This window comes from Micropterus salmoides, unplaced genomic scaffold, assembly GCF_014851395.1.
Source record: "Micropterus salmoides isolate LMB-PRFRI ecotype aquatic unplaced genomic scaffold, ASM1485139v1 Ms_hic_scaffold_8, whole genome shotgun sequence".
Classification (NCBI taxonomy): Eukaryota; Metazoa; Chordata; class Actinopteri; order Centrarchiformes; family Centrarchidae; genus Micropterus; species Micropterus salmoides.
In genome coordinates this window covers 34,861,238-34,877,701 of record NW_024044570.1, presented here as the reverse complement: position 1 = coordinate 34,877,701, position 16,464 = coordinate 34,861,238, and the positions used below count along the sequence as shown (strand labels likewise).

The 16,464-nt window shown below is 39.9% G+C and overlaps 2 protein-coding genes across 5 annotated transcripts; one reads left to right on the top strand and one right to left on the bottom strand.

The window, feature by feature from the left end:
* Nucleotides 1-2,651: 2,651 nt before the first annotated feature.
* Nucleotides 2,652-16,461, top strand: pdf (peptide deformylase, mitochondrial). 4 transcript variants are annotated; one of them, XM_038705207.1, is made up of 3 exons: nt 2,652-2,821; nt 14,385-15,051; nt 15,362-16,461. In XM_038705207.1, exons 2-3 carry the CDS (start codon nt 14,439-14,441, stop codon nt 15,517-15,519), a joined length of 771 nt encoding a protein of 256 aa, XP_038561135.1. In that variant the 5' UTR covers nt 2,652-2,821; nt 14,385-14,438; the 3' UTR covers nt 15,520-16,461. The 4 variants fall into 4 exon arrangements, with proteins under 4 accessions (XP_038561135.1, XP_038561134.1, XP_038561133.1 ...); XM_038705206.1 differs by lacking the exon at nt 2,652-2,821 and adding an exon at nt 4,544-4,680; XM_038705205.1 differs by lacking the exon at nt 2,652-2,821 and adding an exon at nt 13,422-13,538.
* On the bottom strand, nt 4,188-13,416 carry LOC119893208. Its single transcript, XM_038705200.1, has 7 exons — nt 12,972-13,416; nt 12,338-12,561; nt 12,059-12,160; nt 11,788-11,889; nt 9,182-9,295; nt 8,724-8,832; nt 4,188-6,208 (listed from the first exon to the last, which is right to left on the bottom strand). The coding sequence occupies exons 1-7, from the start codon at nt 13,081-13,083 to the stop codon at nt 4,395-4,397; spliced, it is 2,577 nt and encodes an 858-aa protein (XP_038561128.1). The 5' UTR covers nt 13,084-13,416; the 3' UTR covers nt 4,188-4,394.
* Nucleotides 16,462-16,464: the final 3 nt, after the last annotated feature.

Here is a 16,464-nt window from a genome sequence, read left to right as displayed (position 1 = left end):
AGTTTAATCAACCGCTGTAAACAGTAGGTGAATATCGACCAAACATACTAGTAATAGGTGGTGATAACCAACTACATTATGCAGCAGCTCATATAGTCAAGCAATTTCTGTGTAAGTAACACAGACCTTGTTCTGGACATACAGGGATGAATCTTTACACTTTAGTACCCCACACCATGTAAACACAATATGGGATGGTCGGTGGAGAGGTTACATTCATTTTGATGATACTGGAAAAAGTGCAATATCTCAAATGTTGCAGTCTTGGACCGTATGGGAACCATATTGGATGGATCCGAGTTAATGAACATCTAGCACTATAGTGGTACTGAACAGTCTTTAGCTTTTCCTGCAAGGTTACATTTTCAGAGGTTAGAGATAAGACAGATGCCCAACGGAGCAGACTCAGCCCAGGCTTTCAGTTTAAGGTATTTGGTCCTGTCACTTATGAGCAATGCGTTTGTCTTAAGCTTAATGCAAGCATATGTTGAACGGAAGCTTGGTATTGTGAAACTTACTACCTTGTGTATTTTGGAAATATTAACACCTGAGTTTTAATGATATTGATTAACCTGCAATACAAGGAAATCAAATACCCTCCGCTGTGAGTCCGGGAGGGGAGCTGAGTGGTGAACTGGAAAATAACTACATTCATTAACCTCAGTAAATTGGTTAATCAAATCAGACCAGTCAAAAACCAAAAATCACAAACCTTCGGTGTGTGAAATGGGAGTTTGCATTGGTGAGATGAGGATGGCATACAATTTACTGATACTGGCATGGTCTACCATCATTTGCAATGCTAAAGTAGCTGTATCATAAAAGGCATGTTGCCATTTTCTGATCTCCAGTGACAAGTGTTTTCTCTTCTTATGTGAGGTTTCTTTGGACCCTCTCTCGGATCATGTGTAAAATATTAGGATATGTTTCTGTGTCACGCTCTGTGGTGATCCTCTCATGGTGCCATCCAGGAGGATGAAATAAATGTCCTTGCCCCTATTTGTCTTGTTCGGATCTCTTTGGCACCTAGTTGTTCATCAAGTTGGCCATTCATTCTCTCTCTACGTGTGCTGAGCTCTGGGGGTGATAAGGAACATGCATCTTCTAATCCACTCCTAGCTGTTGGGTGACTTAGAAGTGAAAGGTGTCCCCTTTTTACTATTAATTTCCTGTGAAAGACTGGATCTAGGAATTATTTCTTCAGACATTTTACCACTGTTGCAGCATCTTGTTCTCTTATGGGGAAAACTTCAACCCACTTTGAGAACACATCTACAATAACAAAATGCTCTTATTGACATATCTGCAATAGCAAACATGTCTATCCCTGAGTTGGGGGCATATGTACGAAGTCAATTTGCATTTAGAAACAGACCTGATGGCAATGGCAGGATATGTAGTTTTACTGCTTCTTTGTCCTTGTTGTTTTGTAAGCACACAGTGCAATTACTTACCATTACTTACTGAATCACTGTGGTTATTGCTGGAGTGAACCACTGGGTTCAAATCACAAGATTAATTCACCCTTTCCCTACGTGTGAGTCTGAGTGCAACATGGGTTAACACATGAAGGAGGGATTTAAAGCAAACCGGCCTAAAAAAAGGCAAAAGAACCCGAGGTTGCAAAGACGAACATTGTAGTGCCTTAGAGGATGAGGAAAGTCTGTTTCCACCAATAGCCAAATGGGAAGGCATGTGAATGGCTTTCAAAAACTGTTTGAATGACAGCATAACTGTGTTAAGCTGTTATTTTCAAATAAAATTACTACATAATGTGGATTCCTCACTGCTCACAAAATTTTTCGTTGCTAATCAGTAACGTTTCAGAAGCGGGTGTAAATTCTTTATTGAGTTCCTCAAAAAACTCAATATTGTCACAATACAGCTCAGTGGCATTTTATGACAAATGCTCAAATAATACAATTTTCTCTTTTTATGTAGGGGCACACAAAAGAACATAAATCATTCCTGTACTTACCCGTTTCCAGCTCCTGCAAACAATACCAATTTGATGAAAAACACTTTCTGGTCTGTCTCTATTTTGATGAATGAAGAAATACTCTCTGACTGCCTTTGAACTTATATGAATGCATTTTATTATGTTCAGGTATCAGACTCGCACTGGGAAGTGGATTTCATTACCCTCACAAGACACAGAGGAATTAATTCCAAACTACTAAACTCAGTTTCCAGGTTTCTTTAATTGTAGATCTCAATTCAGTTACTGGCTAAGAAATGTGTAATCACTCTCCAGATGTCCATTTGTCCAATAAGAAAGTTATCATAAAATGTAAAGAACAACATTCTTCAATGACTGAATGGCCAAACGAAAAGTTTCAGGTCCAGGTGAAGTCCATTACAGCACTTATTACAGTCAAAGCAACAGATTTCCTATACTCGTTCTGGGTTGATCTTTCTGTCCAGGATCATTCAAGGGCACAGTTGCTGATCTAACCTCAGGTCAAAAGTCAGTAACCAGTGTCCCCATTTTACCCCCACCACAGAGGCTGGACCCATCTACTATTCCTCTCAACAGCACTGTGTAAATACACATATGCAAACAGAGAGGGTTACTGTTGACCTCAGTGCTTTGATGATTGCTGCCCTCGTCCACAGTTGTGTTCACACAATTGACCATCATGCAGACAGTTGGTGTCATGTCGTGCCACTGCACACCCCACCATACAGAGCTGTCTTCCACTGTTGATTGGCTGATTCAGGAGACAGGCACATAACGCGCCAAAGAAAAGAGGACGTGACTCCTAGTGGGCGGCCCATGGGATACCGTATCGGTCCATGTCTGCCTAACATCAGTATACAGGTGAGTTCACCCTTTTGCTTTATAGACACATAACACAACTTAAAGGCTCTTAAAGATTGTTTTAAGTGGGAGTATTTTGTGCCAAAAAATAGACTTTTATTGAAAAAACTGTATACCTGCAGCACGATAATATCACAAAAATAGGGCATTATGAGAGCAGCACAGACATCTTAGCAGGTCCATGAAGTTGTACTTAAGCTCACTGGTGCACAGGGTGCTACCATACTCACACTGACAATGCTAAAATTAAGAGGTATGTTACCATGTTCACCATTTTAGCTTAGAAAGCTTGCATTATAAATTTGCTGATTAGAACTGAGCACAAACTACAGCTGAGGATGATGGGAATGCCATTAGTTGTGCAGATATAGATGTAAAAACACTGTACAACAGTTTTATACTCAAAGAAATTATTTTACACCTCTGGAAAGTTATCACAGCTGCAATTCTTTTACCTTTGGGCATGCCAATCACAAGGTTAACCGTAGGAATACGCTGCTCATGTTACAAAGTAATGTAAAAGTGAAAACTTTTACCTGCTGATGGCGCCAGGAACATCCTCTGGAGACCATGAATGTCTTCATAAAATCCATTTGCAATCCATCCAACAGTAGCAGAGAGATATTTCAGTCTGGACCAATGTGTTGTACCGACTGACCAAAAAAAACACTTCACAAGGCTTTCTTGAGAACTCCACTAGGTCATTTATTCTGATTTGTCAATGATTTAATGACAAATTACAAAACACTCAAACATTCAAGAGACACCTGCTACAGGAAAAGCTACAATAATTATTGAGAACTGATGGTGGATCTATGGAGCTAGATCACACAGTAATGTGCATCAAAGACATTCACAAGGTCATGAGGCATTCATGAAGCAACGTTACAATATGTACATTAACCATCTTTTGTCTGTTTCTTTTATTATTATTATTATTTTAAATAGTACAGTCAGCACTCCTCAATCAGAAGTGGAAGCCGGAGATCTCAGGTCATGTATGTTCTTTAAAAATTATTTAATAGCAGTCTTTTAAAATTGTTCATTCTTCACTTGTTGGCACATCCAGCAGACAAGGAGCAATATTAGCATTCACTTGGAGTCGTGTTTGTGTCCGCCTGACGAATGTTATTCTAATATTCACTCTCTGTAGTAGCATACAATGGTTTTATCAGAGCTTTTTCAAAGAAAACTGCTGCTTGCTGTAGCTGGAAATTAGGTTGATCGTGGTTGTCAGTAAAGCCATAAAACCAAAACAATGAAAGACGTTAAAATGCTCTGTAGAGCTGAGAGGACCTGCGGAGATCATTCTCTCTGGGTTCATCACTAGAAGGGACCTCTTTCACATTACATATTTGACCCATTCTTATTTTTAAAATATTTATTAGTGCAGCCTTAACAAGTGTAACATTCTACTCTAGATGTCAGCTTCAAAACCTGAATCTAGCAACAATAAATACATGTGTATTAGATGTCTATAACTAGATCGGTAAAGTGGCCAGCAAGGTAATAATCATATTGTAAACTCCCAAATATCAGTATTGGTCGGGCTATAGTCCATATTCAAATGCTCTCATATATGATTCAGGCTCCTTGCATTCTCATACTCTAAAAGAAGTCTTTTCTTTTTAATGCTAGGTTTGTAGTCAGGGTCGCAAACCAGAGAGTCCTCGCTGTCATTGCTTGAAGAACAGCTGGAGTAAAGGATGTTCGGATCAAAAGAAGTTTCTGCAACGTCTTCGTTCGCCCTCATCACGTCCTCATGGTTGTAATCATTGCTGCCTTGTACCACAGGCTCTACATACCTGGTTGAGGATCTCCCCTTGGTCACTCGGTAACACTCCTGAGCACTCAGCCTGGTAAGACTCACATAGGGCTGCAGTAGCTTGGACTGCAGAAGCACAGCCTGACTAGGCAGCGATAACCTCAGTCGGGTTCTTTGGACTCTTCTGGTCTCAGACCTGACAGCCATGCAATTAGAGTTGGAGGTAGAGGATACGACAGGCTTTGATGGAAAAGCACTGAGGTGTCTCTGAGGATGAGGTTTGATGGAGTTCTGAGGGACAACTTGTCGAGATGATTCAGTAGAGAAAGGGATTTGGTTGGTGGTACAGACCGTGGATGGAGTCCCTGATTGAGAAGTAGAGATAGAAGCATCTTGTGTAGGAGGCCCAGAGGCATTGAAGTCATTGGGCAAGGGTGGACAAGTTGGGGCCTTTTCTAACTGCTTAGCTAAAGGGTTTTGACTGAAACTGTCCATAACCTGTGAGGGTCTGGTGGTAGTACAAGCCCGTCTGAACTTCCTTGAAAGTCTGGAAAAAGACTGTCGACTTGTTGTTGGACAGCTGGTAGAAGTAGAGGCATCCTGAGATACTGGAGCGGTTTGTACTTTGTGCGTTGTGTTCGGGGGATCTGTTGGGGCCACAGTTTCTGTTTGGTTGAACGAAGAGTCTTTCGTTGTTCTCTGAGGTATGGTGTCATTCCTTGAGGTATGGCGGTGTGGAGAGGTTAGTATCTGAGCAGTGGAAGCGGAGGCTGTCTGTTCGTTGCTAGACGTGGTGAAGTGATTTGGAGATGTGTGTTCAGGTTTAAAGGTAGGGTAGATCCCTCTGACACGGGCAATGTCTATCAACCGGACGACTGGCGACAAATAGGCGGGCAGCAGACTGTCTCTGGACAAAGAGGGCTGAGATAGAGGTTCCATTTTAGAAATATCGCTCGCTGATCCAGGTGGTCTAGAGCTGAGCGTATCTTCAGGGTTTGTATGTTCAGATGCCTGGGCTGCTGTCTGAAGATGGGTGGAGGTCTGTGAAGGTGGATGTTGCTTGTCAGGGGGGCATGGTATGAGGTCAGAGGGTGTGAGGTCCTGTGATGAAGAGGTGGATGAGGACGACTGGAACAGCAGGGGGGATGAAGAAACATTGGCCTGAAGCAGCAACTCTTCTGAGCACTCGTCAGGACACTCCTGCAGGATGCTCTTCACCCATCGCTGGTGTTTGGAGCAGAACTGAGGAGAGGTGGCGGTCTTCTGAACATCGTCCCTGCTTCTTTGACTCATATTATCCTTTTCCTTGTCACTGCTCTCTTCCTCCACCCTCTTGTCTACCTTGCCATCCTGTTCCATTTGTTGATGTCTCGTAACATCTGAATCAATGTTGTTCTCCAAAAAAAGAGGGCTGTCCTTGATCACATGTTGGTCAGCCTCCTGTCCTAGCCTAATAACCTCTGGCTGCGACTCTAAGGCAGTTTTGACTTCCACTGACTTGAGGAGAGCCTTTGAGGAGCTGCCATGCTCAGCCAACTTTGAGAGTTCAGAGATTTCCATTCCATTTTTTCCCTTCCGTTCTGATGACTGAGAAACGCTGCCCGGACGACAGCAAGCAACATCTAAAAGGAACGGAAAGGCAGTGTTTTTTGATTAACAAATTATTATATATTATATTATTATTATTATTATTATTATTATCATCATCAGAAGAAGAAACACAATCTTTTGTTGCCATTGGTGTAAAGACAGAGTGTAACATATTGTTATATTTAGGGCTGTCCCCAACTAAGGTGTTACATAGTCGAGTCAGAATTGTCAAGTCTTGCCTAGACTGATAGTCAAATCATGTTTTTGTGGGGCGGTGGTGGGGGAGGGTTACACACGATAGCTCTGCTTTATCTTGAGAAGCTGCAGAGAGAGTTTTGTGCGCACGTCGCAGTTCCTCGGGGGTCTATTCCAGGTAACTGTTTAAAAACGAGATAATATTCTTTGATTGGGCTGCAACTAACGATTATTTTCATTATCGACTAATCTGCCGACCATTTTCACCATTAAATCGACGAATTGTTCCCTCTATAAAATGTCAAGAAATTGTGAAAAATACTCAAAGTGACGTCTTCAATTTGCTTCTTTGGTCCAATTGGGCTGTTGGTCCAATTTGGTCCAACAGCCCAAAACTCAAAGACTCTTCATTTACTATCATAAATGACAAAGAATAGCAGCAATTCCTCAATTTAAGAAGATGAAACCAGTAATTTTTTCACATTTTTGCTTAAAAAAAAAATGCCTGACACGATTAATCGATTATCAAAATAGTTGTCGATTAATTAAATAATTAAATAATCAAATAATCGTTGTAGCTCTAAATGGTGATAAATGATCTGAACGTCCTGTGAGGTGCGGACAACTCGGCACAACACCGGTTCAGCTTTTTTACAGCATTATATGTTAAAATTTATATTATAATAGGCTGTAAATTAACTTATTGAGAGAAAACCGGTAGTTCTATGTAAAATGAGATGTTGAGCTCCCCCATATCGCCAAAATGATAAATAATATAAAGATAAAAAATATGACTCTACTTTCATAACGCCGCTGCGAAGATTCGACTGTGAGATTTACTGTCCAATCAGGCTTCGCCCACCAAAGCATTGAATCTTCAACTATTCAGGGTCAGCCCTAGTTATATTACTATGATATATATAACTGTTATTACATTTTGTGTATTATGGCTGTAGGGTGTCCATTCATTCTTCATAAACAACTCCTACTAAGTAGTTCCAGTAAAATTGTCTGTTCACCATTCTAACAAAATGCGCACATAGTATCAGTCTACCTAAAATGATCTAAAATATCTACAACACTAAGGGGCGAATTCAAAATAAAGGAGGACTGCGGTTTGCATGCATTATCTGCCGTGTCTCAAGGTCCAATTCACAAAAGATATTGCAGCTTATTTTGCATTTGTTAAATGTTCATCTCAATTTTCTGTAGTGGCTTCATTTTTTTTTATTAATGCATTACCCCAAAATCCTCAAATAGCCTATGAAATAAGGATGACAGCAAGGAAGTGTTTCCATTCTATCCGGCAGATGGAGAGACAGGTGAACTACTCGAGTCGACGACAACTCATTATGTTACACAACGCTGACATTCAACTGTGATGTTCTGTCGAGAGTATAAAGTGAGAGTGCACCGCTGTAAATGAAAGGGGTGCACTGGATTAATGGGATTTAGATTTCATGTTCATTTTCAAATTTGAATTAGCATTTGAACATTATCCGCTGTACAGTGAGGTACGACAATTAAATGTCAGCTTTACCATTTATATTTTACCATGATGATAGAAGCCCATACCAGAATGTGAAAAGGAAAATGCAATATGGATAATTGGAAATGATAATACTATTGTAGAATTACATTTTATAGCCCAGGCTTTTATTTGCTTCAATCACTTAACTCGCCCTGTCTATACTGTTTATTGGACAGGCGTCTGCAGCTGCTGCAGCACAAAACTCTTGCTCAGTCAAAGACAGGATATAGGCTACTTTCAAATTGTTTATTTCAACCCGTATGAATATCACTTGTATAAAAATGAGGCTATCATATCAATTACAAATCATTTATTTGATCCAGCTCCGAAGAGAGCGCATCCAGGCCAACTTCATGCACAGAGATAAAAAGAGAGAGAGAGAGAGAAAGGGAGAGTCTGGCAAACCTGACAGGTACAACTGAATGATTATTATTTTGGTGCTCATAGTTTCCATAAAATTAACTGAACCATTGAATTGTGGATAATGTAAGTTATCTAACGATGTGTAGCATGTCCAAAGTTTAAACATTTCAAGTTCAAGAGGGTGACCCAGTGGTCTTTTTAGCGGTTTTATACATTCTATAAAAAACAGACCAGGCTTCTAATTGAGACCTGTGTTTATTTGTCAAAATGTGTAGCCACACCAGGCCAGTATCTTATCTTAAAAGGCATATGCATCTAACTGAGCTTATAAATTAAGTTTTACAGTCTATTATGTTTTTAATAGAGTCCCCCATAGGCAATTCAAGGCAATAGATGTACATGAAGTGAACTTGAAATTTGTATTTTACTTCTGTTGTGTGTTAGCGGGTGTTTCTTACCACAGTGCAGCAGCTTCTTTAGAGTTGTTGCTATGGTCGTGGAGTCCGAGGTAATTACTTCCAACAATAGCTTCTCCTCCTCAGTCACCGGTCTTTCTTTCTTCAGTATCTAGTTCACACATTGTTAAAGCAAAAATTAGACAAACCTATCCTGACATCCAAGGCAATTCAAGTGTTGTCATTTTTACAGTTCCTCTTGTTCCGCTCATGTTCTCAGATACCCTGTGGAGTTTCTGACCACTAGTGGGGCTATGGAGCTTTTTAATATAAAATACAAGATAAAGCTTGACACAACCAAGGTTTCATGTTTGCTACTACTGAATGCAGAATGTGTCATTGTTCATGTGTTTATAATTCACACAATAGGAGTCCATAGAAAAACTTTTTTGGGCTACAGTTTCAAGAGGAAACACCAAACAGCAAGCACAAATCAAAGCACACTATCATAAAATGCGCACCTTATCAATGTAGGTATCTCCTGGTAACACAGTCTCCAACTCATGCAGATAGTGCAGCAGCCTGTCCTCTACTTTCTGGGCATAATGTTCACCATACTGCTTCTCCATCTGATTCTGAAAGACAACAAGCACTTAACATGTCATCTGGAAGCATCCTGAAACAGACTTTCTGTCATATGTACACAGTTAAGACACGTACTTTGGGTTCAATTATACATTCCAAAAGCTAAAAAGAAAATGAATCAGGGCATAATGTCATGGAGAAAGATATCCTGGATTGTGCACAATTGTGTGTGATTGAAGACTGATTAATTTACAGGATAAATGAAGCAGTCATGGTACGAGTTTTCATAAATTCATCTTTTTCTTATTATGTTTTTTGTTTACCGTTTTGCCCAGTGTACTTAATTACCTTCCAGAGGTTTGAGGTTGAAGAGTTTTGTGCCACATTCCGCTTCACTCTCTACACAGTCTAGGAAGAACTATCCCCCACAGTTTAGAGTTTCTTATATGTGGTTGGCCACAAGAAGAAACAACAAGCATTACTCCTCCTCATTACATAATTGTAAATATATTATTAAATATATCCGTATTTGTATAGCACCTTTCTAGTCTTTTTGACACTACATCTGCATTCACCATTCACACACATTCATTCACTGGTGGAACAGCCACCTGAGGCAATTCGGGGTTCAGTATCTTGTCCGATTAACAGGTAACCTGCTCCACCTCCTGAGCCACAGCCGCCCCATTGTGTATATGTTCTGAGTACATGGACACTGCAGGATATCCATGAGGATTTATATTTAAATGTAGACCTGTAGTGCACCCTACTGGATAGAAAATGACTCACAGTTAGGGGCTGAGAGACAAAAGCGCTATGTACTTAATCAACACACTGATTACATGCATGCAATAGCATATGCAGTACACAATCAATCACAGTTCAATTAAATGTATTTGTTCATAACAGGAGTTCTCTCATTGCACTTTTCATAGAGCAGGTCTAGCCCATACTCTATGTAAATCACAGCAGGCTACACACCATAAATGTGTGTGTAAACATACATATTAAGTGGATATGTACTTATTCAAGTTTAATTCAGGTTTAAGAAAAGTATTTAAAAATATCTTGTCAAAGCTACAATTAAGGACATATGTGCATGTCAGACAAAGTTTGGCCCTGAATCATATGTTACATCTTGCATCTCACAGTTGAGAGCTTCACTTCTTCCTCTGGACATTGAGGTTGGCAGATTCAAAAACATTCAGAAGGAAAACAGAATGTGTGGGCTGTGTGAATTAATTTGTATGACTTAAGAATCCCAATTGTCCATAAAATGGCTCAACAATTAATTGGTGTACACATGATCGAAAAAGATCTATTTAGGATTAAGTTTGCTAACTTTGTCTCAAAAGCCAGGAAGGCTAGATGGATGATTTATTTAGTACTGTTCTGATTTCACCATTATTATACATGTTTTATTAGAATATGAATTTTATTGTAGACATGAAACTGAAAATCTGAGTTTGAAAATTACCCAAATTTTTTGTAGTTTTGTTTGTAAATGTATATGAAGCATTCTGGCTTATATTCACTTGAGGGGTCTTGTAAGCTCATGCAGAGTTATATGCATGCAGCTTGACACATTAATTAAAAAAAACTTTGTTCACTCCTTTATTTACACCACTGAGATGTCACATCCCATTAGTACTTATTAGTAGATAACTGTAATTTTAATGTGATCTCCTATCCCTGCTATGCTGAGGAGTTTAATGCAGTGCAGTTTAACTGCTATAAATGAAATTAATGCCTTGTTAGTTTTTGCAGGTAAACTCAGAAAAGACAGAGGTAATAATCTTTGTCCTTGATCACTTAGCAAGCAAATTACTGTATTAACTGTTTATTGGTCCACTGGCTACCAACATAAAATACAGAATGTCGAACCACATATTAACAATCTCATTCAATCCTGCTACGCTCACCATAGAAATATAACCAAAATGAAATCAGCTTAGTCTTTTCCTGACATACAAAGTCTTATTCACACATTGACTATTGCAATATAATGTTTACATGGCTTAGTTAAATCTTTTAACTAGAATTGTAACTTAGACCAGTTGTAGATCCCATATCACCCCTACTCTTGCCTCCCTTTATTGGTTGCCAGTTAAATTCAGGATTGATTAATTGACAGGATTCTTTAATAACTTTTAAGGCCAAACATGCCTGGCCCCAAGTGCTGTTACATAGCTTTTGACTCCCAATGATCCAAGTCAGAATGTGATACTGTTATGATAGTATCATAGATAGATAACATGCCTGATTTGTAACTTTGGTGTTGTTGGTCATATTGTATCTATATGTTTGATATGGTTATTTATCTTTGTTTTATTCTCATTTTGTGGAGCACTTGTAACTTTGCCGAGATAATTGCTATACAAATAACCTCTAACCTGGCTGTATGACACTATACTGTTATTACCAAGTACTGAGGAAAAATTCATTTGAACATGCTAAATGTACATGAACACTTTAACTGTCTTACATCCTTCACTGTGGCAGTTACTCCTACTGTTATAACAATAGACAGACACAAACTAACCTTAATATAATCTTCCAGTTTGTCCTTGTCCATAGCAAGTGATTGTGCCAGAGCCTTGAAATCCAGGTGGTTTTTCCTCATCAGGAACATTTCATGTTGGCTCTGTGCAAGAAAAAAATGACACAAACTACTGTTCAGAAATTTGTAAGATTTTCGTATTACATATTAGTGATTAGTGTAATTTACATGAAGAGTTTAGAATAAGAGCGTGTTTATCTGGTTCAAAGATTTTAAAATATGCAGAACTGATTGTTCCAATTTGGACACTTACACATCGATCTTGGTATTGAGGTAGTTTACTTGGGAAGAACTGGCTGATTTTAAACACAGTATCAATCATTCCTCGACCCTCCCTGAGCATCCACATGATGACCTGGAAGGAGAGACAATAACCAAGAGAGAGGAGATAAACAGAAAGCGGGAAACTAAAAATATAATTCAGAAATATTACTAAACCTAAAAAATACAGCCAAGGATCAACTACAGCCAGAACATGTAGGTAGCACCAATTTTACGAATGACTGAATCCTCCCAACACCTGTTTCCTTACCATGGTCTTGAGGCCAAACATGATCTTCATGTGCTTGATGGGAGACACCAGTCTGGGTAGAAGTCTGTAAGTGGCTTCCAGAAAGCCCATTACTCTCTCAAAGTGTGCCATGTCCCTGTTCTTCACAATGGAATATACCTTAGCAGAGGCAACACGCAGCCTCCATGAATCTTCAAGGCTCAGAGGCTGGGAGTCCACTTCTGGCCAAGTGGAAGGGTCCACAGCTGTGAAGAAGCAACATGACTTCACATCATCTTCTGGTTTAACTTTCATTACAACTGTCACTTTCAAAAGAGTCATGTTTTGCAGTGACGGCCCCAATCTTCATTTAATTTTAAATGTGTTAACGTGCAGGCAGGTGGGGTTTTCTAATGAGCAGTTTCCATGTGTGGTGGAAGCATTCAGATCGTCCTCTACAGAGAGAAAACTGACAAACTAACGTTACATGAAAAACTATATGTTTTAAATGGTGTGTCTGATCTGCATCTGCAATGATCCAAAGTAAGTGTAACGTTAACTCACTTAACAATAATTAACGTATATCGGGTAAAATAATCAAGCATAGAATGTCATTATACAAAGCTTAAGGTAAAGGCAAGTTAAACATCTTATCCAAAAATAACTGAAAACCAACCTTCCTGTATATCTGTCATCTTGTGAGCCCAGATATACTCTATGATCCACAGCGGTAACTTCTGGAAGCTCTGTAAACATTGATCAAGCGGCTGCAGCTCTGTTCCTTCCATCTGGTGCTCAGAGATACTACAAGGCGCAGCTCCGCATGGTTTGTGAAGGAGACAGCCCCGGGTATCAATGGACCTTTTAAACTCCCATTCATGGATTAGATGCGATCACTCCCCCCCCCCCAGCTGGACCAGAGCTGGGCATGTACCGGCAAGTTAAGGATGGGAAGGGTTGAACATCCCAGTTCTGAGACTGTTTTCAGATCATTTCGTTTAAAAAAGCGATGCAAATTACTTCCTTGTTGTCAAAATAAAGGTTTCTAAGGAACGGTGCCTTAAGATGACAATGCAAATAACGCGTGTAGACTTTTATTATGAAGAGCAATGTGCCGCTTAACGTTCTTGACCTGGAAGTAGTTCATTTGAGCCCTGGATATCTTTTTTTTCTGCGTTTTCACCTTGAATACTCAAAATGTGGTCCTTTTCGCGTAGCATGGGAGCGTACACGTTAGTATAAGGTAACAGAGATAGGCAACGTCTTATATATGGCAATACTACGCTTAGTTAATAGCATTAGTGGCGTGTTTTTATATAACTTAATATGCTAACGATTTAGCTTTGTAGCTAGTGGTAGCTGTTGGATGGGAGCGCATGTTTTGTTTCACCTGCCTGCACCGTCGGCGGGGTTTCACGTAACGTCGCTGCAAAGCTAAGTTTTCTGTTCAACGGAGGAAGCGCAACGTCAAAGTGATCACATTTACTTTTGTGTTAACCGACAGATATATTATGTGATAAATATAACTGAAACGTTCTAATGACGTCTCCATTTAAATGTTTCGACATTGGTGCAGCCAGTAAAACGTTAAACACAGAGACCCTGGAATTTTCTTTATATTGTGAAAAACTCAACGTTAGAATATTTTGAAATATGCTATAATTAAATTACAATTCCACATATAGAGGTTTAAAATTCCTCATTAATTATGGTAATGTTCAAAATAGCACATAAAAAGACATGAAGATGCAGTATGGCCAAAGGTGTGTTTGTTGATAGCCATGTCAACATACTTCCTGTTTACCATGGTTCATGTCCCGGTGCACAAAGCAACATCCATGTTGCACCTCACGGATGCTGTTGCTGAATGAGCAGAAATCCCTGCAGCCAGGTTCCAAAATCAGGTGGAAAGAGAGTGGAGGCTATTATAGTAACAGCTAAAAGCCTATGGTTTTGGAATGACATGTTCTACATTTACATCTGTTGTTTTGTTTGTCTGACCACATACTTTTGGACATCGTTTGTTGTATCAAACATTAGGGCAAGATTTGACGTTAACTTTATGTCCTTTTGTATGATTTTCGCTCAGAACTGTGTGTCACCCCCCTGATCTGTGACATATCATCACAGCTGCAGCTCCACCATGAACACAAAAGCATGCGTGTCTCTGCTCCAACTCTCCAGGATGGGGTTCAGACCTTGTGCATCCAAAGCCCCTCGCTGCTGTGTTGGGGCAGTGACTTCTACTCGTCTTCCACATATCTCACCCTACTCGCTTGTACCCTGTAGTCACTCTTACTCTAGCAACGTCAAGGTGCGCTCTTATCTTCGGTACATGAAACACAAGATCATGTCCCCTCCCAGTCCTCCGTACAGTCATGTGTGTCAGGTAGGGGATCCAGTGTTGCGTTCACATGCTGCTGTTGTTGACCCAGCTGCTATAACAAGCCCTGAGATCCAACAGGTCATCAACACTATGGTGAAAGTGATGCGTAAACTTGAATGTGTGGGACTGAGTGCACCTCAGATTGGGGTGCCACTCCGCATCCTGGCCCTGGAATATCCTCAGAAGATGTTGGAGGAGAGTTCGCCTGCATCAAGGGAGGTCCGTGGTCTTTCCCTCCAGCCCCTGAGGATCTTTGTCAACCCCCAGCTGAGGGTCCTGGATGGACGGACTGTGCTCTTTCAGGAGGCCTGTGAGAGCATCTCAGGGTTCTCTGCCACAGTTTCACGCTACCTCTCCGTGGAAGTGTCCGGTATGCATGTTTATAGCTTAACCCTGTATTTCCCTTTTTGCCATGTTGTGACTACGTCTGTTCATGCTAAAACAAACACGTGGAATTAAATTTAGCTTTGTGATTCATTCAAAACATGAATGGGTAAATTAATCAAAATGGAGTGCCTTTGTATTTCATTTGAGTATGAAACATGTTATTAAGGTAGCTGATACTACACAACGTTTCTCATGGGAAATGAATTCCTCTGTCTAATCAGCTGACACATTAAAAGGCGAATGTTAATGTGTTTGTGTTCATTTTCTCGTCCCTCTGCATGTTCTCCCTGCAGGTCTGAATGAGAAGGGTGAAGCTGTATCCTGGCAGGCCAGTGGCTGGCCAGCTCGTATCCTCCAGCACGAGATGGATCACCTGGATGGGGTCCTCTACATCGACCGCATGGACAGCAAAACCTTCATCAACATCAACTGGCAGGCACATAATGAATAGAAGATCCTCAGGACAAGCCAAAAACATTTACAGAAGAACCTGTAAGATGGATGATAGGAATGATTTGTGAAAACTCTTCTGGCTTGCAGAAAGGGATGCATTTTGGTTTCTGGTTGGAATAACTGCTTCAACTGAAAATCCATCACTGCACTGGAAGTGTTTTTTAAGGTTGCTAGAAGCTGCAGGGCAGAAGCCCCCAAAGCAACAATCTATTTCACCTTAAAGTGCAAGCCAAGAGAGCCATGTTCTGTGGAGCTCAGGTGTATATTTGAAGAATAACGAGGCTGATATGAGTGAATGATAAATGTGTGACCTTTGTCTGCCACCATAACGAATAAATCCAACTGTGGTACTACGGGGAGGGGACAGAGGACTCTAGGACATGACCCAGGAAAAACAGCAGAAAGATTTATTTGTTTAGAGATCTGGCTTGCTGCTTTGGACATTTAATCAGCTTCTGTGTAAGCGTGAGTTGAGTGAAAAATGACGGCTGGTCAGTTTCACCCAGGGTTCACTTATAAGCATGTCAGACTCCGTGACTTTCACATGACCAGTATTTGTCAGTGTTATTACAATGTATTATTAAATATTATTAAAATATCTTTGTATACTGTTTTTTGCAGTTTTGTCAGCAAATTTTTTCAAATCACAAAGAGTTTAACCGTAAATTAGTGGACAGTTTTGAGCTGAACAGCAACCGATTTGATTTTGATTTAATCCATCCAATGAAAAGCATGCACCTGCAAATTTGATTTATTGGTTTATATATTCTGTCACCAACATTAAAAAGGCATTTCTTTTATGAAAAGGTAACATTTTGAAACATGTTTAATACTGTGTAAAAGGCCGGTGTGAGAATGCTTTCAAAAATAGAAATGTTCATTGATTATATTTGTCAATTACCAATTGCAACTTGAGTGAATAAAAGAAAAATCAAATCAATAT